The sequence below is a fragment of the Grammomys surdaster genome, unplaced genomic scaffold (assembly GCF_004785775.1).
Source record: "Grammomys surdaster isolate TR1022 unplaced genomic scaffold, NIH_TR_1.0 311, whole genome shotgun sequence".
Lineage (NCBI taxonomy): Eukaryota > Metazoa > Chordata > Mammalia > Rodentia > Muridae > Grammomys > Grammomys surdaster.
Window position 1 is genome coordinate 1,383,396 of NW_021604730.1, and position 24,892 is coordinate 1,408,287.

General features: G+C 35.6%; 1 protein-coding gene across 6 annotated transcripts in view; it reads left to right on the forward strand.

The window, feature by feature from the left end:
* Nucleotides 1-24,892, forward strand: part of Lrrc7 (leucine rich repeat containing 7) — a 438,353-nt gene that overhangs the window by 177,188 nt on the left and 236,273 nt on the right. For all 6 annotated transcript variants that reach the window (XM_028777579.1, XM_028777577.1, XM_028777581.1 and 3 more), the window contains one exon: nt 14,117-14,319. In XM_028777579.1, the coding sequence (XP_028633412.1) occupies nt 14,117-14,319 (203 nt within the window). The remainder of the gene's footprint in view (nt 1-14,116; nt 14,320-24,892) is intronic.

Consider the following 24,892-nt stretch of genomic DNA (forward strand, 5'->3'; position numbering starts at 1 on the left):
TTGGTGTCTTCTATCCCGTCTGGTTCTTACCACCTCCTCTTCCGCAGGATTCTCTGAGTTCTGAGAATCAAGATTTGATGGGAAATTTAGACTCCATTAAAACAAAATTTTATATTCCATCTAAAATAAACTCTCTGCATAATACAATCTTATAGACATCGCTCAAAGAAAACCCTACTGAAGACATAGATTTAAAATACCTTAAATTACTGTCTGCACCATCAAACTGACAGAAGTTGAAAATACATTGATAGCAGCTGCTAACAGTAACTCAGAAATGGGTATATATGGGTAATAACCTAAGTAGGATCAATCGAAAGAAAGAGTTAACTCTACAGTGCTTGTCGGTAGTGAAATTTTGAATTCTTCTCATGCAGTAGATGTGCAAGGAGGTGTGTTTATAATTGTTTGACCAGACATGGATTATAATGTGGAGAAATGGTGACATACATATGCTTCCAAGTCATGAGGAACATTCTTCAAAAAATTAGTAGATATTTACAATCTACACAACTATATTTTAAGAAATTTATGTGAAAATGATATGTGAGAATGTTTACAGGATAATGCTAAATGAAAGAGCATGACACAAAATATGTTTGATCTTTATCTTTTTAATATGCTTTAATTGAAATAGAATACTTCATTTTCCTCTCTCCTATTTCAATCCTCCCTCCAGCTTCTCCAAGTTTCCCTCCCTTAAACCCCTAATGACCCCCAGTCTTGCTGATGGCTTCATTTTCTTTGATTATGATTGTTTCATACATACATGTATATATATGTGCATATATAATAGATAAAAATAAAACTTGCTGCGTCTGTTTTTGTGTACATAGTTCCAAGGCTTCTGACTCTACATAATATTAACAATATGTGTGCCTGGCCTGTTATTGTATTTAGAATATTACCTTAAGTAAATAGAAGGGTGTACTCCACCGTATCAGTGCCTTCTTTATGGATGTCATATATATGAGAAATCATGTATTCTTAGTTATTCTGTACTTTCTAAACTTTTATTTGTAAGCATGTACTGCTTTTATAGCCTAACTAAAATAACAAACAGAATTTGAGATAGAAAATATTTCTGATCAAGCAAAGTGGTGTGTCTAACATACCTAAATAGTTCTCTGATTGTTGTGATTTCTTCTGTCTGAAAGATAATGTTCATTGACAATGCTGCCTGCTGATGCAACTCATGGTCTGCTGGTTGGCAGTGTGCTTTCTAAGGCATATAATTTCTAACTTTTCTCCATTCTCCACTATGCTCCACTGTCATGCAAAGCTCTTGCTTCCAATGGGAGCTAATGCTTCTAGCTGAGACACACTCACTGTATGATATCTGTCAAGACATTTTCTAAACACATTTAAGATCCATTAATTCTTTGGATTAAATTGCTTAAGTACAGTGGTTTATGACAGCCACTCTGAGGTTGCCTAAGGACACTTGGAGTCAGCTCTTTTCCTGGATGTGCATTTCTGAGAATGAGTGGGCATAGTTAGTGCTGTCTTTATGTGATCTCTTACATGCTCTTCCCGGTGTCTTATTTTATGCTTTCACTGGACATTTTTATCTGCATCTGAAATCATATTTATAAACCATCTTCAACAGGCTTGTAAGCCTAAGACCAAATGAAACTAATTCTCAAATGTCTAATCTTTCTTGGGCCTGATGGCTAATGTTCAGGTGGTAACACGGTAACACTGCTGCTTCCTTCCACTGGTGCTACAAGAGGATCTATTCCTTGTTTTGCCAATGACTCTCTTCCTTGTGCATCTTCCATCCTGTCCCTTTCATGTAGACTTCTGTTAATAAAGACACTGGTCCTAGTGGAGGAGGGTCTACCCTACTGCAATTAACCAATCACAATGTCACATCTGCAAAATTCTATCTTCCAAATAAGGTAAGAGTTTGATGTCCCGAGAATGAGAGGTAAACATTTTTCAGGGGAGAGTTGCATAAGATCTTATTTAACTCTCAACAAAAAGTACTTGCAAGGAAATTTATACATTAGTTTAACCCTTGGTCTTAGTTGAATAAGATTATTTTTCCTGAGAATCATATCCCAAGAGAGCTGAGTAGGCAGGAGGCCTCAGGACAAGATAGAGGTAGCAAAGCATGAACACAGAGCTTTAGGGAATATGGAGTTTGAGTGGGTGTCATTGAAGAGGAGACTGACAACTAGGCCCAGGTATGAAATCAGTGGCAAAAACTGTGTGACTGACAGTGAAAGCAATAGGGAGCTGGTGAATAGTTTATATGCATCTCATATGAATTTTAAGATTGATTAACCCTGTCATGCTATGGTTACATAGAACACATTTGCCTACTGGCAGGATCTGCTGTTTGAATTTATTACTTTTTAATCTAGAGCCCATCTCCATTCTTTGGCCTTTTCCATTGCTTTTCAAGACATTTTTCTCCTTGTTGTATTCTCTTAATTCTCTCAAAATATGTAGAATTTTAATCATCTTCTAAATAATTTAATTCAGTAACAATTCTCTTTCACTAAGAATGAACCAAATGCTTCTGGCATTTATTACTTACAAAATGAACCGTGATGGATACTTAAATATTCAGAATATTGTGAATTGCTGCTTGAAAGTGTACTTTTTATCCCATAATGAAAACTAACAGTGAATTCTGAATGTTAACAATTGTTCAGCTTTAAAATGAGCTCTGATTCAGCCATTTTGGATTTTCATGAGCTTTTTTCATGGTTGCTTAGACTGAGGATACATTCTTTATGCCTGGGCTTCTCTGTAGATGGCTTCTTGAATAATTCTTATTTTAACTCTCCTTTTAGCCATAGAGCAACGTCAGACAAGCTTGTACATTTCATGACTGCTAAAATCTTCCCATTTATAAAGTAACCTCCTAGATGTGTACCCAGAGCATTTTAATTGATTAAAAGATTATCACTACAAGCCCTGTTTATTTAGGTGAGTCTCAGAACTGTCCTGAAGGCACAAAAAACCACCAACAACATTAATTAAAATATTAATAAATATAACCAGTATCAAAAAAATTCCAGTTATGTTTGAAGAATGAAACACCAAGAAATATAATTGAAACTGCTTTCTTTCAGTTATTCATACAAGATTTTTAAAAAGCAAATATTTTTACCCTGCCCTGTGAAGGGTATCATGAGAACAGGATCCTATTCTCACAAAGGGACAAACAACGGAATAAAATAACCCACTTTCAAATGCTTCCCAGCTCTGAAGCTTTTACTCCAATGAAGAAGATATGGAGCACTCCACAGAAAGTATGTAATTTTTTCAAAGAAATAAATATTAACTTCTATATACTCATATTTTTATTTAGAAAACTATTTGTCACACTTATGACTTCAGATGTCTCTGACTTCATAAAGATCACAGAGCAATGGACTTTCTCTTGATAACTTCTTACGAATCATCTTCTTGACTTTGTATTACAGCATAAGACTTCTCAAGAGTTATTCAAACACGAACATCATCTGACTAATCTATTCAAGGATTGAAAAAGTTATTAGGCTGAGGTTCTTCTCAAATACAAAATTTTACTAAAAGAAAAACAACAACAACAACAGAAACAGCCTTTTTGGTAAAGATGTTCTGGTCTTTTCTGTATCTTCATGTAAGCAAACTTTGAATGCTAAAACAGAAGTTCACATTTTTGCCTTGGAAGGGTTAGCTCCTTGAAAATATCATAAGGCTTAGAACTTAATTTCTTTATTTAACTCTTAAGTGAAGTTATCCATTTTCCTAGAAGCCAAAGTCTTTCAAGAAACATGGCTGGAACCATTTATTAGTGAATTGTAACTTTCTCTTAGAGTTTAGATATTTCAATCTGATATTGAGCTTTACTTTGCACTTTCTTACAGCTATTTTCTGAAAGTAACATTGTATTTCCTTTAAAAGCCCATTTCTGAGAACTAAGCCCCAGTGTTGGTTTTAAATGGACATAAACATTCCAGCCATAACAACCTCTGTCCTCATAATATTCCAATTTGTTATGTTTATTTCTAAAAGAGGGTGAAGAGCACAAATATGAGCTGGGAAAAACTGTCACTGAAAGTGGAGACGAGGCTGAAGACATAGTTTGATGTCAACCTCATGAGACCTTGAGTTTGATACCCATCATCAAAAAAATGGAGTTTTTAGAAAGGAAACATATGTTCAGTAGAACTTTCAGAACTGAAGAATACATGCGTATGTTAGAAAACAATATATTAATACATAATATCATTTTTAGCCTATTTTATTTCATTAAATCTAGTAAGAATATGTCAATATGTAAGCTTAAGACTGGTATTTCATAGAAGTTAGCATAAAGAACAATTATGGATTTGTTTTCTTGGCTCTCTATTCAATATTTATCTCTTGTCACTCTTCTATAAATTCATTAGTTCTGGGAACTATTTTATTCCTTAGTTTCCCAGCATATAACCTCATACCTAGCACAGCAGGGGAGAGATGAAAGATGACTCTGGGCTGCATAAACATTAAAGCACAAATAAAACCAGTGAACAATGAAAGCACAGGCTCTAAGCAGAGACTTAGACAACATCTCCAAGTTTTGCTCTCAAGGAGTATATTTTATTTAAATTAGCCTCCTCATTAAGCAGTTGAAGATGAAATCAGGAGTGATGGCTTGTACTGGGAATCACCTTGGAAAGAAGTCCTTTGAAGTCAGTTGATTAAGGTTCCTGGAAAGACTGCAGATAACACAGAAGCCCTGAAGTTTTGCTATGAAGAAGCATTCATAGAACCTGGTAGAGGTGTCAGTGGGTGCCCCAAAGACAAGATGACATCATCATTAAAGTCCACTGTCCAACAGCCTAATGACCCATGCAAAATGATGATATTTCTTGTGATGACAGAAAAAAATAATCAAAACTCGGGTATTATAATATTAAAAAGAAAATTAACCCTCAAATATAATTATGTTTTCAATGTGATCACGTCAACAGTCAAAAACTAAGCAAGCCTCTGGTACTGCACAAGGCATCTTGATTCCTCATGGAGATGACCCTTGATAGAGGTTTCAGAGATGTGCTTAAGTGCAATGAGTTTAAAGATGCCTCTTTCTAAGTAGGGCATGGAGTGAGCTTGGCAAATTTCCATATCCCTGTGGCACAGTTAGTAAGGAAAATGCTTCCCATAAGATGAACTAGAAACATTTATGACTTGAAAAATGCAAGGCTGAGTGACTAAATAGAAACAGCATGTATGCCATAGAAAACCTTGGAACGACTAATCCCTGTTTTGGCCCTCATCTTTCCAAGTACGGCATGTGAGGCAAGATCAGATCAGAGACTGGCCTGAGGTTACAGTGAGTGAAGAAGTATTGATAATCAGGCACTAGGTGCATGTGTTTCATCTTTTGCCTTTTGACTAGTGCACACAAAATTCTCAGGTTACAGCAGTTCTTTTTATCTAAATTTTCAGTGGTATTGGATTTATATAATATAACAATTTGAATCTTCCTATGGTTTCACCTGAATTAGGCTTGTGTAGGAAGCTATGCTGTTTATATGTTTGTGGTAGAGTATTGAGAGAGAGCCTGTGGCTGTAGATCACATGCCATTAATGTAGACAAAAAAAATTCCTTCATAGATTCAACTCAGACTGGAAAACATACATTATTTAAGTAAAAGAGAACTTGTCTGTGTTGTGGGAACCCAGAAAAGAGGTTCTTATCATTGACTTCAAAGGAATATACTATATTAGTCTTGCCAAAAGAATCACATTCTTATTTTCTTCTTGACCTTTTCCATCCCTTTCAAAAAAGAAAAAACTCCTAGACTCTAAAAAATTCTTTTTTGCTGCTTTTGTAGAGAGCAGGTCTCCTTGTGTAACCCATGCTAGACTTGAGCTGTTTGTCTTCTTGTTTATACCTCCTACATGCTGGGTTGACATGAAGTCCCATGCCTGACCTAACTGCTCTTTCATGAGTATAAATATGGGACAGTGCTGGAAATCATGTTGTTAGTCAGTGTACAAAATTCCAGGTGAGAGGCTTTGAAGTATTCTAGGCTGTGACCACAATTCAGAAAAAGTGAATGTGTGTTTTTATATATGGTATGTATGTGACATGTTCGTAATTTCTTATACATACTATTATGCTCTGTTTCTAAGACACATTCTCTTTCTCTGAATTTGTTGTTGTTGTTGTTGCCATCGCTGTTGTTGTTGTAGCTAAAAAGTTATTTTAAACAGATCCTTAAATATGAGACCAAAGTTATCTCCCTCGGTGCTACCTTCTTGTCTAACATCTTATCAATATTCTGTGCATAAATCACCTTTCAGATATGTTCATTGTTTCTATATCTTTGTCAGAGAAACAGCAATGTTCTCTGTGTCTAAATGTTCAGCTGCTGATAGGTACACATAGAATTTGGTTTAAAGTGAATCAACTAGCCCTGGTTTTGCCTAAGGAGATATGAAATCCCAGCCATATCTGTGAGCCTTACACACATTACAGAATCATTAACTCTTAATCATTTTATCATTAAAATGCAGGAAATACATAAAACAAAAATCACAGGATGACAGATTGTAAATTAGTTTGAAACTGTATAGACTATACAAATTTCTCCCACCCAATGTCTTCCCTCCATCTACTTCTGATATCTATTTTATTTCCCCTTCTAAGTGAGATTCAAGCATCCTCCCTTAGACCCTCTTTCTTACTTAGTTTATTTGGATCTGAGGATTGTAGCATAGTTATCCTGTACTTTATGGCTAATCTCCACTTAAGTGAGTGCATACCGTGTGGGTCTTTCTGAGGCCTGATCACCTCACGCAAGATATTTTCTAGTTTCATCCATTTGCCTGAAAATTTCATGGTGTCTTTGTTTTAATAGCTAAATAGTATTCTCTTGTTAAAATGTACATTTTCTACACTCTTCATTTGAGGAACACCTAGGTTGTTTCAGTTTCTGACTATTAAAAATAAAGCTGCTATGAACATAGTTGAGCAAGTGCTCTTGTAGTATGGTAGAGCATCTTTTGGGTAGAGTGGTATAGCTGAGTCTAGACTACACAAATTTAAAAAACAAAATGATCTTTAGCACCTATACCTGTTTACTTACACAGTTAATATTTTTATGTCTCTACTTTGAACCTGATATTGCACTCATTCTTAGAAACACCATGTTGAACAGGTAATATGTGGACCAGACCTCATAGAGCTTCTGATATATTCACAAGATTGAGTTTTAAGAAATTAAAATGTGATCAAAGTAATCCATAGCACGTAGTTGCATGACATATTCTCATGCCATAGAAATCACAGTCTACTCTGACAGAGAGGAAGAAACTGTTTTTTCTATTACATTTCAATTTTTAAAATTCAAGAGAAAATATATCTTGTTTTCTATTCAAAGTAAGGCATAGCTCATCCAGGGGTCTTGTGCAAGAATATATAATTTTATGCTGTCTGATAATTGACAACAGTGCCCTACTATTGATAACAACACCCACACAACTCATTGAACACAGAGAAGTTGAGTTGGTGCCTATGTGGAGCCCACACCTTTATATTCTTATCTATTTGTTGTGAGAAGGTACTCTCTTAGCTACTAAAGATAAATATAGACATCAACCCAGCCACAAAATCTTTGACCTATCATCTATTATTCTTTCATACGTGTTCCAGCAATGGTGGCACAGAACTTGTAGGAGTGGCTAACCAAAGTCTGATTTGACCTACAGCCCATTCCATGAAAAGGAACCCATACCCAACACTGCTTGGGTAACAAAAGACCAGAGTCTAGATAGCCACGAAAACTAGAGTAAAAGCAAACACAACTGATCTAAAAGGAAATGAAGAAAATAATTCCCAATAATATTCTGCTATACTCGTAGATCAATGACTTATACAGTCATCATCAGCATTTCCCATCATCTGACAGCAGATTGGGAAAAAGATGCAGAGACCCACAGCCAAATATTATGTGGAAAGAAACTCAAATTGGAAATCTCCATCAAATTCTCAACTCAGAGCTCAGGAATCCTGCAGAGAAGAAAGCAGAAAAAAGCATAAGAGCCAGAAGGGATTAAGGACAAGAGAACAAAGCCCTCTAAATCAACTAAGCAAGGAGCATATGAATTGACAGATATTGAAACAGCAAGCACAGTACCTACGTGGGTCTACACCATGCCCTCTGAATAAATATTATAGCCATTAGCTTAGTATTTTTATGAGACTCTTAACTGTGAAAACATGTATGTCTCTGAGTCTGTGCCAGCTCTTGGGACTCATTTCTTCCTTTTGGGTTGCCATGTATAATTTTCATATGATAGTTTTTGCTTCAGCATATTATATTTTATTTTGTCAGGTTTGGTTGTTATCTTTTAGAAGCCTAATCTTCTCTTATAAAAGACAGAAATGGAGTGGATCCAGAGTGAGAGAAGGTTGAGAGGAGCTGGGAAGAGAGGGAGAGAAAACTATAATCAGAATATGTTGTATGAGATAAGAATCTCTTTTCAATTAAAGAGAACACAGGAGATAATTTGAAGAGTAGGACCAAGTAGAGCTGAAGCTGAGTGTGGATGTGGAAGAGGAGCACCAGATCATGCTTAGTGATACCACAGTGAAAATCAGTTTCCTTGAGAGTCTTCTTGGGAACTATAAAGTAACTGTCATGAGGGAATACAGAATTATATCTATGCTTTCATTTTAGAATAGTTTGGAGATACATATTATTACATATATTATTAAACAAATATTAAATATATAAAATTATATATTATATGTATTATAATATATACATGTGTGTGTAGGTCAGAGGACAACTCTAAGGAGTCAGTTTTCCCTCCAACTTTATATAGGTTCTGTTGGTCAATTTTGGGTCATCAGCCTTCAATATCAAGCAATTTTGCTCACTGAGCCATCTCGCTGCCCGTATATGTGTTTTCAAAGTATCATTACACTGTGGAGAGACAGGAAGATAGATACAGATGCAGAAGATATTTGTGGTGTGTGCTTGAATTGAGGAGCTCTTGAGATAGACAGGCATGATTCAGGGAACTCCAGGTTATTTAGTTGTTATGGCTTGTTGACTACAAAATATCATGATGCGTAAACTCTAAGTATCAGTTACAATCTCAAGATCCCTGACTTGAGAGACCAACTATGTTGAACTATCATGATGATAGAACTATGATGATACTACTATGATAATACAACTACTATGATGATAGAACTATCCTGAGACTGGGAGGCATGAGTGGAACAGTACTGGCTTCACACTTGGAGATAAAATTCTTTACACTAGATGTATACTAGTGGTTTTCATGATGATGAAATCAAGAATATTATTAGAATAATGTGTCAGGAATCACATATATCCAGGCAGCTGGCTCTAGAGTTCAAGGTCTCCACCACAATGAGCTCCCTCTCAAGAGTATCAATTAAGCTCTGAAAGTATTATTGCCTGTGATATCTTTAGATCATAAAGTTATACATGATGAAAAAAATAAATCTGTTAACGACATTTAATTTTCATAGACATCCACTTTCTATTCAGCTTGTGTCAATGAACTGGGTGTTGGGAAATGTGAAAATATTATGCAACTAGAAGCACAGAATGTCTATAGAAAGGTAAAACTATAAATTACAGCTTTGGTGTAGATAACAGCCCTTCAATAGACTTAGAGTAGAGAACCTATGTGGGAAGATTGACCAAAACAATGTTATATCAAAATGTGACATCAGGTGTGATGTTATTAGTGTGAAGTTAGAATACAAAGTCAGAGTATGACATCAGAGGAGCCAATAGAAGAAAGAAGATCACAATGTTTCTGCTCAGAACTACCACAGGTTAACTGGGGAAGAATTATAAGACTAAAAGGCATTGCAAGAAACCTCCTTTAGACGTGGCCACTATTGACTTATCTACATGTTTCCTCCCTAGTGTGTAGACATGAGGAGATATTAGTAGGTAACTTCAACATATTTTTAGAAGAGAGAGTAAAATATAGATACAGACATAGACTTACATAGACATATACTTATATCAAGTATAAATATCTGGAGGGGGAAATGCTTTGCAGAGTCATCGCTAATGGCATTATAAAATACTCTGTAATGTACAAAAGTTGATTTTCCAGTTCATGAATATTGAAGACACAAAATTAAGATGCAAGAAACTGAAGAGTAGCTAGAGAGAGTTTGTCCAGTTAAGTATATCCTATGAAAGCATGCAGCCCTGAACCCACGTAAAATTCCCAGAAGCCATGTGAAAATAGCAGGTGTAGCAATGAATGCTTGTAATCTCAGGGTAGGGAAGCAAAGACATGCGGATCTCCTAGGCCTACCAGACTAACTCAACTAATAAGTTTTAGGATAAGAGTGGTCTAAGCTCAAAGTACAAGGTAAGTGAGTATTGAGAAGCAAACAGAGGCTAACCTTTGCCCTCTACATTCATGTGCACACTCATACGAACACTTATACATATGATGGCATGGGGGGGGGGCAGGGGTAGGGAGGGAGGAAAAGAGGGAGAGATGGAGAGAGAGAGCACCAAAAAATAGGAAAATTGCCTCTGCAAAGAAGCATTTTTCCAGACCAGGTAGATGACCAGAATATTTTTTAGAATTTTCTTTGGCTTGCTGACAGTTCATTCTGAAATAAAACTTGTCATGAACACAAAGCTTCAATTATCCTTTCAGAGAGTCATTCAGTTTTGGAGGACTGCCACAGATCACCAGATATTTAAGGAAACCCTCTATTCTGAGAGATGAAGACCAAAGGAAACAAAGTGGATCTCAGGGGCTACACGAGGAACAGCGGGGAGTAGATGAATCCATAGTTAACATCCTCTAAGTGAAACAAAGATGAGATGGCCCTCTGACACACAAACAAGAAACTTAACATTCAGGATACAGTATATGACTCTCATAAAATATAAAATATAAAGTACTCTGTCAGAACTAAGACAAATCACTACGTGGGGTTAGGCAATAGACTTGAGCAAGCTTCCTGAAAAATAGAGTCAAAGAACAACTACACAGAAATTACTAGAGAATAATCAGTTTACTGGTGGGCTGTATCTAAGCTTTCTCATTCAGTTAGTGAGAAATTGCAGGGAAGAAAACTTACTGATGAAGGCGAAGAAAGCATCCATTAAATAACAACCTTCAGCAGAATTGCAAGATTGAAGAAGTCATAAAAATCAAGCACAATTTCAGAACATGCAAAGCACATTGTCACGAATGTTTAAAACTGGAAATAAAAATTTTAAACTTTCTGCCGAAGTTGAGTGTGAAATAGGACTTTAAATAGGAATGGAACTGGGCTTTCTTACAAGCTACCCCAAATGTGCTTCCAAATTTATAAAGGAAAAGTATTTCTGACCTAGAAATGTATATCCAGATGAACTTTTACTCCTTTGTAGTTAAAATAAGACAGTTCAGATTGCAAGTTCTCAAAAAATATGCCTACTATATATCCTTTCTCAGCTAATAAATGGAAGCCAGCTTATACCAAACTGAAGGAATAAAATCTTGGAAGAAGCCATAGAATTCAGAAAATATAAGCTATAACACAGGAAGGAAGTGTAGATATCACAGAGTGATAGTGAAGGAAGTTTCTGCATGCATCTTCTACAGAGTGAGAGTGAAGGAAGCTTCTGCACTGATCTACAGAAGCAAAAGTTCCAGATGAAGCAGCAAGACAGTGATCTCAGAGTACTGATCTTCAGTGGGGATTAAACCTGTGTGGTCACATACAGAGAAGACAGGCAGGAAACTGAATCAGTAGGAGGTACCTAAAAAAAATAACAGGCAAAGAATACACCAGTTTAAAGGCTGAAAAGAAGTCTCAGTGATTAGAAGGCCTTCCTGCCCAGTCATCAAGGCTGAAATTCCTATTCTAAAGCTTATTTAAAGACTAGATGTCCCATGCCTATCCACCTCTGAATAGGTCAGAGTCAGGAAGATTGTTGGGGCTTACTGTCTTCTAGCCACTCATTTGTTGAGGGCATTATTGGATTCTTAGTATGTGCGAGATTTCAGGTAGAGACATAAAGCTGTCCACAATCCCACAATTTCAATAAAATTTGGTAAAACAATAGTTATCAAGTTGTGTGATACATTCCCTAGAAATGGGAAGTGTCAGAGTTGAGATAATAGAAGGTAGAGGGGAAGGAAAATCATCTTGTTAAGGTTTTCAGTGTTCTTCAGTCTCCATTGTGGAAAAAAAGAATGCAAGTTGCTTTTTCACCAACTTGTCCTCAAAATATGCTTGCACGAATTTCAGAAATTAAAGGAGGCATAAGGACAGCCTTGGATGAAAACCCAGCAGCTTTTAAGTAAATTGTGCCTAGATGCTTCCAAATTTAAGTCAAACTATGCAACTTTAAAAATAAAATGCTATACAGTTTTTTTAAATAAACTTCATTAATTTTTACTTAAATAATACATTTTTACAAATGTGTATGCATCTGTGTGTGCATGTGAGTGTGTAGGGTGTGGAGGAGAGGGCATAGATACCTACCTAAAGTTGGTGTTTGAAACAAAACACTTACCCTTTGCAAGAGCAGCAAGCACTCTTAACTGCTGAGCCATCTCTTCATCCCCTCACTAATAAATTTTTATTCAGCAAAAAACTAATTAACAGGATGAGGAAATAGATTAGGATCAGTTGGTAAAGTGCTTGCCACACAAACATGAATTCATGAGTTCCTGAGTTTAATTCTAAGACCCATGCTTTAAAAATAAAATATTTGGTGTAGTTTTCAGTAGGTTTCTAATCTCAGCAATGGGAAGGCAGAGACAGGAGGATCCCTGTGGTTTGCTGGCAAGCCAGCCTAGAAAATTCAGCAAGTTCCAAGCCAAAGAGAGACCCATCTCAGAAAAAAAAAATGTGACTGACTCCTAAGAATCACATCTGAGGATTACCTCTGGTCTACACACACACACACACACATAGTAGGTTTCTAATCTCAGCAACGGGAAGGCAGAGACAGGAGGATCCCTGTGGTTTGCTGGCAAGCCAGCCTAGAAAATTCAGCAAGTTCCAGGCCAAAGAGAGACCCATCTCAGAAAAAAAAAAATGTGACTGACTCCTAAGAATCACATCTGAGGATTACCTCTGGTCTACACACACACACACACACACACACACACATACACTAACACCAAATGAAATGCAAACTTTGAGTTAATATAATACTAATTCTGTAGTCATTAAACTACAGTGATGTATAGTTAAGAAAGAAAATACTTCATATATATTATGTAATATGTATAATAGGATAAATATAAAAGTATAATAAGATAAATATAAAATACTGTATATTTAAGAATGTATAAGTCAAGATCTCCTTGAAGAATTTAAGATATGTACATACAGAAAGAACACACAGTGAAGAAACAATGTCTTCTTTGTTCCAAGGGCACATTCACCAGGAGAGTAACCTTTAGTTAAAATGAGATGTTTCTCGGGCCAGTTATCAGTAGCTGATAGCAATCAGGGACAGAGCTCCATGCATTCATCTACTCATCTATACATTCCTGTGTGAATGGCACACATGTCACTCTATAGTCAATAAATACTTACCATTTGCTGGGCACTAAGACAGATATCAGGAGGAATAAAGTACTGACATGGCCTTCAAAACCTTTTCATGGAAGAAAATCACATTAAAAACCTGTAAAATAAATTTAATGTTGATATCATTGTGTAAGTATGCAAGGCCTTTGCCCATTTTAACTTAGAGGAATAAGAAAAAGATGTATCAGGGTTTTTCTAGGAATTTCTAACCTGATTATAAATCCTTTCCTTCTATGTGAATCAAAAAGTTCTATGGCTTCAAGAGCATAGATTCCATGAAGATAGCAAATAAAGTTATTCATGTAATCTATCTATGGGTCAAAATGACATCGTAAACTCTAGAGTTAAATTTGACTGTTTTTGAATAAGTGGGAAACTCTTACAAAAAGTTCTGTGGAAGTTGCCCTGTGCCTGATTCTGCATCTTGGGACAGTTACAGGGATCAAGAGTGTGGTGGTCACCTGCCCTGTATAGACTATACACACTGTAGAATCATAGCCAGTCATTTCGGTTGAAGACGCAACCTTCCTTGAGTATCAGTGCTAAACACCTTTGTGTGTTCTCTCCCAGTGCAGTGCCTGGAGATGACCACCAAACGGAAGCTCATCGGCCGCCTGGTGCCATGCCGCTGCTTCCGAGGCGAGGAAGAGATCATCTCAGTGTTGGATTACTCCCACTGCAGCCTGCAACAGGTGCCCAAGGAGGTCTTCAACTTCGAACGGACACTAGAAGAGCTCTATCTGGATGCCAATCAGATTGAGGAGCTGCCCAAGGTGAGTTCTGAAAACTCAAAGACACACTGTCAATGCCAAGTTCCTAATGCCAAAATTCAGAATGGAGATAGTTAAGCTTCCTTCAATCCTAGTAACTGACCTATGGAACTAACTATGGCCTTCCATCTAGTAATTAACACACCACTGCCTCTCACCAGAGTTCTATCACAGTAGTATATCACATAGTACAGACCTCTATCATGGTATTTGATGCATGGCTATGGCCTTCCATCCAGGTAATATAGCAAGGCCTTTCATCTTGGTAACTAACAATCTGGGCTACAGAGTGAGTTCTTCAAGTCTGTCAAATGAAACTCTGGGGTTCCCCACTCACACACACAAGTACACAGGGTGTGTGTTGTTGCTTAGAAAGGAAAGGAATAATATGAAATGTGATATAATTTTAAAACATAACTTTATGATATGTTAAAACTATTTTAAACCTTTATTCATCTTAAGTCTAACATATTTAACTAACAGTATATTATAGTGACAAACGTGATAAAGAGACTACATGCACAGAATAGTTTGTTGGTTTAGTGATTACTTAGCATGGTCAGAAAAAGAAAGAAAACTTTAAATTTGTGAGTTTTTATGTAAAAATATTTCAATAAAAATTTTAAGTATTAACCTTTACATACGTACACTGCCATCACAAGGAAATCCAGGACTCCTGTGACTTTATTCTCTGTTAAATCACTAGGAAGTGACTAAAGCCATACCTCAAAGAAGTTCAGGGTTAAAGACACCTAACAGTTACCTAAGTAAATCACTAGCTTGAGCAGTCAGCTTGACATTTACTTGTGAAGGGCTTATACATTTGTGAGGGCAGCATTTGGGATGTAAATAAATAAATAAATAAAATGCATTCAATATGCAAAAGAATGTATTAAATATTTCAATATGCTAATCAAAGCAAAATATGAATAGTTGTTTTTACATGAGGTTATGAATTGTGGTACTTATAAAATGTTTCCAAGTTAGGAAATACTTAATGCTTACTTCAAAAATGACCTACTTAACTTTTAACAATGCAAAGCATAAATAGGTAATCCTTAATCTTTGAAGAGAAGATCTGAGTCAAGGCTAGAAATGTAAAAGGTAAAGTGTAAAGCCTTGCTTTTTCCACAGGGACAGAAGCTAATTCTGTTTGTAATTTAATACTGAATTTAATACTGCTTTGCTTTTATTTTGAATTAAGAAGTAAAGATATAGACAAAATAATAACCTGTAATTGGTAAACATTATATTAAAATAGTGTATAAAGGTATGCATAAATAAAATAGTAAACTGAAAAATACAAGCTAGTTCTTGACATTTAAAAACTCTGTAAAAAAAACTCTGTAAAACACAATAAAAGTGATTTTAGAAAAAACAATATATAGTCAAACTTGTGACTAAAATGTGACTAAATAATAAAAGGGAAACAGTGAATTAAATCAAGTTGACCATATCTAAAATAGAATAGAATAGAACTAAATTTAAAATAAATATAATATTTATAAATGTCATAATGCAATATATCTTATATTTATATAATGTTGACATTTATAAGTATACTATGTAAATATATAATATAATAAGTATAAATTTTGTATTTATATAAATATCAATAATATTTATAAATAAAATAATAAATTTTACAATCTTATCCCAAGAATATTTTAGATACTGAAAATTTATATTTTTGGATGTAGATATGATCCTATCTCTGCTGTTTGGTTGGGAATGCCTCCATCAGGAAAATAGTAGCACCTCTGATACAGAGAGTAAGTGGTCAGAATAAAGGATGGGTTCAATGACCTATAAGTAAAAAAATCAAAAACAAATATTTACCCTGCCAGAGTGACAGCAAGTTCTCATATAAATTATGCTGAGTCAAACTAAAGTCAGATTTGGTGGCATCTCGTGATAGTTCTAAGTAGTGATTACCTAGTAGCAACAGCAAGAGCCATTCAAACATTTCTCCAATCTCGATTCTATAGGTTTCAGTAGACTTTTATAAACCCAGAACAGCCATGCAGCTTCATTTATGGTTCTATATCTTCCACCACAAGAAAACAAAAACCTAAGACTGAGTTGAAACAATTATCTTTGTACTTTCTTTAGTGACTAGTATATCCTTTTCCTGCATATGAGGGAGAACACTGGTTGGCATTTTACTCTCTGGATTTGAATTGTCACCTCACTTATTATTATCTACCTGTTTTCTGAGATTTCTGTCACTTCATTCTTATTTATAGCTGATTCACCTTCTGTTTTATATATGTACCATATTCTCATTATGTATTAATTTGTAAAACATCCAGGTTGTTCCATTCCTTGGTCATCATGGACGGAGCAGCAATAAACATAGATGTGCAAACATCTCTGTGGTAGGATATATCGTTCTCTAGATATATCCAGGAGTGGAATAGCTGGTTCCATCTTTAAAATTTAAGGAACCTCCAAATTGATTTCCATTTTTTCAAATAAACAAAAGCACAAAAGGAAAGTTTGCAGGTGGCAGTGCTCCATCCTGCATGGCAATGACTGTGGTTCCTGTGGTCCTCTAAGTGTGAAGGATTTGGGTAAGAAAATGCCTAGCTTAACAAAATTCCTGTCATTTAGTAGTTATATGACTCAGACAAACTGAGCCACTGAAGCCACAGCTTCTTCACCAGTGGTAGAAGTGAACAGGCTTTGGTTTATACCCCTGAAGTTATCATAAAGAACAGATAATGCAGAATATATTAACTGACTTTAAAATATCAACGTGTTCCGTGACTCTAGAGCTAAGAGAAATAGCTGGACACTCTTGAGATTCCCATTCCCTTATCTTGGATGCATAAAACAAAATCTTAAGCATTCTTTCTCTCCCTCTCTCATAATACCCATGCTTAAATCTATGCCAGTGCTGTTTCTTAATACACTCCAACTTTGAAACACAAAAGAAATAAATGGCTTACGTTAGTGTTGAGGAAGCTGATGGCTCAGTTGATAAAGTGCCACACAAACAACAAAGCCTAAGTTTGAATCCTGAACACCTACCTATGTAAAATTCTGGGCACAGTAGCATGAATCAGTAACCCTAGAATGGGAAGAGTTAAGACAGACAGATCAAGAGACTGTCAGGCTGAATCACTTAGACCCAGGTTTAATTGATCCTGTTCCCAAAGTAAGAATGACACCTAACACGTGCACCAACATTTAAATGCACATACATGAAGGGGCTCATTGTAATGTGAAAAGAGACTTTTAATGGAGTGTATTTGTTTGTTCAAAATAATAACTAATACAATATTAAAATAAAAAACTTCCTATCAGTGGCTATGAGTTTACTATTTAATATAAATTTACAGCTGTGCCTGTCAGGTTTGTTATAGTCATATTAAAGAAGAATATTTATTTACTGGCTCATAAAACTAAGGATAGCCTGAAAAACTTCATGTGGAATTTATAGGAAATAGACTTCAATGTGACTCCAGGTTCTGCAGCACAATAACAACCTGGGTCAGCTGACCCCAAAGACCCCATGTAACTGTGACACTTGCTCAAGCTTCAAATACCTTGATCTTCAAATAATACCTAGTGAGGTTGCCTTATAAGGAATGCCATAGTTGCGATGAAGTTAGGGGTATTTCCATATAGGCAAGGTCACACATACACCAAAGGAGTATGCACACAGATAGACACATAAACACATGTATACACCATGCACACTCAAGCACACACCTACTTGTACTCATGCTCACCCATACACACACATACTTACATATACAAGATATTCTCCAATATCCCACATAGCACATATCTTCAATTATATAGATTTTCTTTTCATTTTCTGATAGTTGCCACTTAGTCAAAAGCCATATTTGCTAAATCTTTAAATACAATTATTTGAAAACTAAGGTATTTTCTGTATTGAGAGAAGTCTGTGATCCAATGGAAACACAAATGGAAGGTGACAAGTTGAGAAATGCCAATTTGTAGATGTGATTATAGTTTATGAAAACTTTAATGATCACTGATTGTTTCCTTCTACTAAAATAGAATCTTTTTGAATAGAAGAAACTACTCACATCTCTGTAATCACTGATTAAATAATCATCAAATTTGATAACTATCAAATGGTTTGCTCAAGATTAAAAATTACCTAAATTTGAAATGTAGAACATGAAAAAAATGCTACTTGACCAGTGGAACTGCCTTGTACTGACTATAATTCTTTTGACTGTCACCCACAAATACAAAGTTCTTCATAATTTGGTATATTATATGAATATTACCTACCATATAGATCTAGGAAGCCTTCTGTATTTCAATAAAGATGAGAAAAAAGAATGCATCTCTAACTTCCTTACCTCCTTTCAATATCTGAGACCCGAAATTATGACTTCCAGTGTAAAGTGTATAGTATTTTCTGAATATATAAAACCACATTAACAGCAAAACTGCCTTGTGTATGTGTCTAAGTAATAAAGATGTAACAAGAATTGACTGTTTAATCTCTTTCTTAGAGTACCATACTTAGATGCTTTCTAATTATTTTGGCATTCACGTGGACAGATATATTTTTACAGCAATTGAGAACTTAGGTGAAGTCTGCAAGTGTATGGCAGAGCAAAATGAGAGACAAATTAAGATAAGCAGTTCTCATAGAAAAGATATCAGATTTCTTTTCTTACTCAGATCTCTATTGTTGCTTAAAAGGTTTCATACAGAAAATTTAATGTGGCTGTTAGTCTTAAACATAAGTATCAATAAGCAATGGTCTTCTGTCTAGTTAGTTCATGTATTTTCTAGACATTTTTCAGTTTTTCAGGTGAGGACCTGGTTCTTTCATGTTTCTCAACTGCACATGGATAGAAAATCTGGTAGAAATATTTTAAAGTCCTATTATCTAATCTCTACTTCCATTTGGGGCTAATCATACAAAAGCTCCTAGATTTTAGATAAGTGTACAAATTGGCATACTTGTTTATTCTGCATGTTTTCTATAGTTGCTATTTCAGGTACTAGGCTTCATTATTGGACAAACTAAGTTCCTAGTCTCACAAAATTTATTTTACTGTAAGAAGTAAAGAATTTAAATGGGATGTGTTAGGTAGCAGCAGGCGTCCTGATGGAAATAAAGTGTGGACTTTCCGAAAGGGCATTCAAGTTGAAAGGTTAGCCTGCACATCCATGAGAAGTGACATTTTGTGTTCTGTTCTGACTGACAGGGAGAGGTCACAAGAAGAGATCTGAGAATAGGCATGCTAGATGGTAGTCCAAGGACTCGCAAGAGAGTTTGTGGTGAGTAAGAGGAAGAGTGGAGCAGACAGGGCAGGAGGCTGGCAAGCACTGGTGGACAAGATCAACTGAATTAGAGATCTAATTCTAAGTGTAAGTGAAGGATTTAAAAAGAACAAGAATATGAAATCACTTATTTTTCAAGTGCCAATTTTGGTGTGGTAGGAATACAACATACAGAATACAGTGAAAAGTAAAAGCCAAGAGATTGAGATTGGTACAATTTAGGGGGAAGCCACGAGCTTCAACTCTACCAGTGTAGTTTTAACAATAAAATAAAATAAAACTCTTCAGACTAGGTTTCATAGGTAAAGGAAACAATTTAGCCGATGGAACTGGAATATCAAGGCCTGAGGAAGATATAGAAAAATTAGCCATTTGTAGAGCTAGAAAATAAGCATGAAGTATCACTGAGGCTGTGGGAAGAAAAAAATTTGTGTTGTCATGGAAGCAGAGGAAAAAAGGAAAGTGCTTAAAAATAAGAGATACTGTAAACAGAGACTATGACAGTAAGAACAGGAGGGAACGTTGTTATTTAGCACATGGGAATAATAGGTATCATGATAAGGTTGAATTGAAGTGAGGAACAGGCCTGAAGAACCAACAATACTGACTCTCCTGTGAGATGTCACAAGGATGAAGTGAGGCAAGCCAGAGAAGCCTGTGAGAGCAAGGCACTGCTATTCCATGTTAAGACTGGTGGCATTTGAGGATGGAGAGGCTCACAGGTTCAGAGCACTTGTTGCTTCTGCAGAGGTTTCAGATTTGATTCTCAGAACTCACATGACAGCTCACAACTTTCTGTAACTCCAGTTAGTTATGGGAGATCTAACACCTTCTGCCCTCTACGAGCACCAGATCCTCACCCAGATGAGGTATACATAGGTACCTCAGACAAAACATACATACATATTAAGTAAAAGCAAATACGTTTTTTGAATGAAAAGATGGGAACTCCTTGCTACTGTCAGTGACATGGAAGTTCATTTGTAAACATAAAAGAAAAGATGGAAGAAAATAAATGGATCCTGGAAACTACTATCTCAACTGGGAGCCATAGTAAAAGATCCTAGATTTGCTGAATATGATAAAGGCTGACTTTGAGAAAAGCAGATGTCTCCAATCATTATAACGAACAAGGAAAGGGAAAGCATGGGTACAGACAGTGACAGTTTGTGGGACTTGAGGGACATGATGCACACTGAAACCTGGTGTGAATAATAAAGGTTTTGATGTGTGAACGGAAGTTCCAAAATTGAATGAACTAAAATGGTGGAAGAAGGCAATCCTACAATGCATGGAAGCATGAACATCAGGCTTACAATTGAAGGTCACATGACAGGAACTGAGAGCCACAAGTATGTCTGCTAGCCATCCTTTCTAATGTTCCTGCTTTTAGTAGGGATGCAGGAATGAACATCTGTGCTGGGCCAATGGTACTCCTTCGTCAGGACAACTCTTCCAGGTGTTTTGTTGGCCTCTCTTTTTGCTCTATTTTGTTGGCCTCATTTTGAACTTAGGCCCATTGAAGCACAATGAAGTTAGAGGTGACTGAAGCTTGTACACTTGGAATAAAGCACATTTTTTTAATACAAATTTAGGGTGTAACACTTGTGTTTTCAATCTCTAGGAATTGTACTCTACCTCTAAGCTACAATACAGCCCAGAAATCTCTCTATAGTTTAATATTTGACTCAATGTGCATGAACTAAAAGAGATAATCAAATATTGTAATATTTAAAGTAAAACTAAAGATTGCCCACTTTCTCAAGTTTAGTTTAGATAAAAACTAAAATATTAATAGTCTGTTTTGAAATTAATTCCCATTTGTTATTGGTTTTAGTACCTGTTCTATCTGCGTCCTGTGCCAAATGACCTTTTCCATATCAATGAGTTCAAGCCTATCCCCCACTTTCTCTTCCTTAGGATTCAGACTATCTGGTGTACATGAGGTACTTGGGGTTGGTTTTTGTGCAGGTAGATGAGAATGGATCCATTTCTGTTCTGCTACAGGAAGACATACAATTTTATCAGCACTGTTTGTTGGCATCTTTGTTAAAAATCAGGTGCCCATATGTGTTTGAATTATGTCTGAGTTTTCAGTTCTATTCCATAGATCAATTTGTCTATGTTTATGTCTATACCATGCTTCTTTTATTACTATAGCTCTATAATACAACTTGAAATCTGGGATGGTGATACCACCAGGAGTTCTTTTAAGGTTCAATATTGTTTTATCCATCCTAGGTTTATTATGTTTCCATATGAAGCTTGAGATTCGTTTTTCAACTTCTGTGAAGATTATCTTGGAATTTCTGAGAATTGTATGAAAACTATAAAATTCTTTTGGTACTATGGACTTTGTTACCATATTAATCCTTCCACTCTACAAGCATAAGAGGTTTTCTTTCCACCTTCTGATGTCTTCTTCAATTATTTTCTTCAGTGTCTTGACGTTTTTATTTTTGCTTGCATGGTGAGAGATATTTGAAGGTATTTTATTTTTGAGGCTATTGTGGAGATCACTGTTTCTCAGATTTTATTCTCAGTCTGCCATTTGTATATAGGAAGGATACTGATTTTTATGTATTGATTTTGCACCCTACTACTTTACTGAAAGTGTTTATCATCTGTAAAAGTTTCCTGGTAGATTATTTAGGTTCTTTTATTTATAAAATAACCATCTGAAAATAAGGATACTTTGTCTTTCTTCCTTTCCTAATTTTATCTCCTTTGGTTGTCTTATTGCTCTAGCTAAGACTTGAAGAATTCTTTTGAATACATCCTGAGAAAGTGGACAATCTTAGTCTTATTCCTGAATTTAGTGGAAATGTTTTGAGTTTATCTACATTTACAATGATATTAGCTGTGAACCTGTTCTAAATTACCTTTATTATGTTAAGATATGTCTCTCAAATCCTGAGTCTTCCCAAGACTTTTATCATGAAAAGTGTTGGGATGGTCTGTTTTGGAAAAGGAGCTTGGTAGATTTTTATGTTAGTTGTAAAATATGGGTTATTGGATCAACATTTTTATTAATATTTCAAGAAAGAGTGAGGACTGCATGTGAGTCATTCCAACATGGTCAGAAATACAAGACAAGCTTTTATCCTGAGATCAGAAACAGGTAATGGGGCTTGTTTAACTTTGAGACGTCTTTACAAATGAGTTAGCAGATAATTTATAGACAATTAAACTTCACTCAAAAGTCCAGATTTTTGACTTCTCTTTTTAAAATCACTTGAGATCTAATGAGGTTCATAATACCAGTTGTTGACAATGGCAAATGGAACTAATCAGTGATAGTATCTTACAGTGAACAAGTATTCTTTGCCATTAGCCCCAGGTAGGCTCATTGCAGTACTGAAATTTGTTGTCTGTATATTAAAAATAAAATGAGTTTTCAATTCAACATGGATATTCTTTAACAATAATATTTCATTTATTAATAACAAATTTAATAAAAGGCATCATGGAAATACTAAGCATCAGATATGTGTCAGGTCATTTGCTCATCACAAGGGAACAGGAATGGAAAAGACTTACATGCTTGTTAGCATGGAAAACATGACTTCAATAGCATTGTTATCAGATGTGTGTCTGCTAAGATGTACAACCAAGCAGTGACACTTTTAAAATGTTCAATGGAACATTCTTCCTAAGTAATAACATTGCAAACAAGACTTAGGAATGAGTGGCAGCTTTTCAGACAATAAATTTGTGCATTCCAGGATATGAACAGGCATTGCTAAAGAATTAAAATTCCACAATATATATGTATATAAAGCAAGAGAGAGAAATGAGGCTGAAATGGTGCAGTATTCTTTGCTAAATTGAAGAATTTTAATTTTGTTCTGATATCGATTTTAAAATTCAGCTGATAATAACAGGATAAGATGATCCTTATGAAAAACAGTCTGACTGTACCAAAAGTAGAATATAAAAAGTGAATATAGAGGCAAGAAGGCCATGTACCCCTATCTTGAGGCAAGCTTTGAAATCTGGGGTTGACATGGACTGTTCCTTAGCAAAAATCTCTGTGATATCAAGGCATTCCAAACTTTTAAAAGAACGTGAGACTACTTGAGAGCTATTGTGAGTCTGACCTTTCATAGAACTGATCTTTCTTCAATTGTGTAAACTAGCATGTGCTGTTGGCCACCAAAAGTTAGTAGACAATAAGTAAGAAAATAGTTACAAGAGTCTATGTAAACTGTACCCTGCCATAATGACAAATGATTGAAGACTTCTAAGACAGAAGTTTGAATAAGCTCTGGGGGTCACAATCACCTGAACATGGAGACAAAAATCCTATCCTCTTAATTTCCTTGTCAGAGATGTGAAGTACAAAGGTTAAAAGACCCCTGACTAGATTCCTAAGACAAAACACCAGTCCTTGGACAATGTGAGTGCACACTGGTGTTGGGCATTACAAAATACACATTGGAGTCAGGCCACCTTGAATTTGAACCCTACCCCAAGAATACTCCTGTGACAGATGGAAAAATATCTTGTACTCCACAAGAATACTTTGCCTCTTTCAATTTTATCATGAACAGACCGACCTTGTGGCAATTCTCTACAGTATTAAATTAAGTAATAAAACATGGGAGTGAAGTGTGACATGTACATTTTAGCAAGCAGCAGTGGCTCTCATTAGCTGTCACATTGTAAACAGCACAAAATTGATCTCTTTTTCTTTCTATAAATTGAAAGGTGACAGTCCTATGTTCCAATATTTAAGTGATCTTTTTCTTAAATCAACAATGATTTTAGGCAAAAGCAAAATCATTTTACAGGCACCTTGCCTACAATTTATGTGGAAATTTAGTGTAAATGAATTTCTGGAACTAGTTCTTCTCCCCATGCAAGGAGACAACTTGCCATTTACGTAATGAGTTTGATGCAGCACTGAATCAACCATCTGGTTGGTCAGATTCAGACATGCTGAAAACCTCTCTGTAGACCATCTCATCACTTCTAGCTATTCTGGTAACAGTGGAGCCTTACTGGTTGATTGAAAGAAAGAAGGGAGGGAATTATTTCCCAGAAAGTTTTCTGTTTTCTTTACGTTTTAAATAGATGAATTAAAGATATGCTTTCCTTTTTGACAATACAGGTTAATTGTGCTGCATTTAATTTCTTTGGCCTCAATAGAGTCTTTCCTATGTCAGTGGTCTTCAACACGAATAACAGCTCTTTTTCTTTGTTCTAAATAATTAAGTGTTGACTTGTAAAATACACACACCATGCCAATGTTCTCATTAACATTAATAACAACAGCCTTTTCACTTGTCAG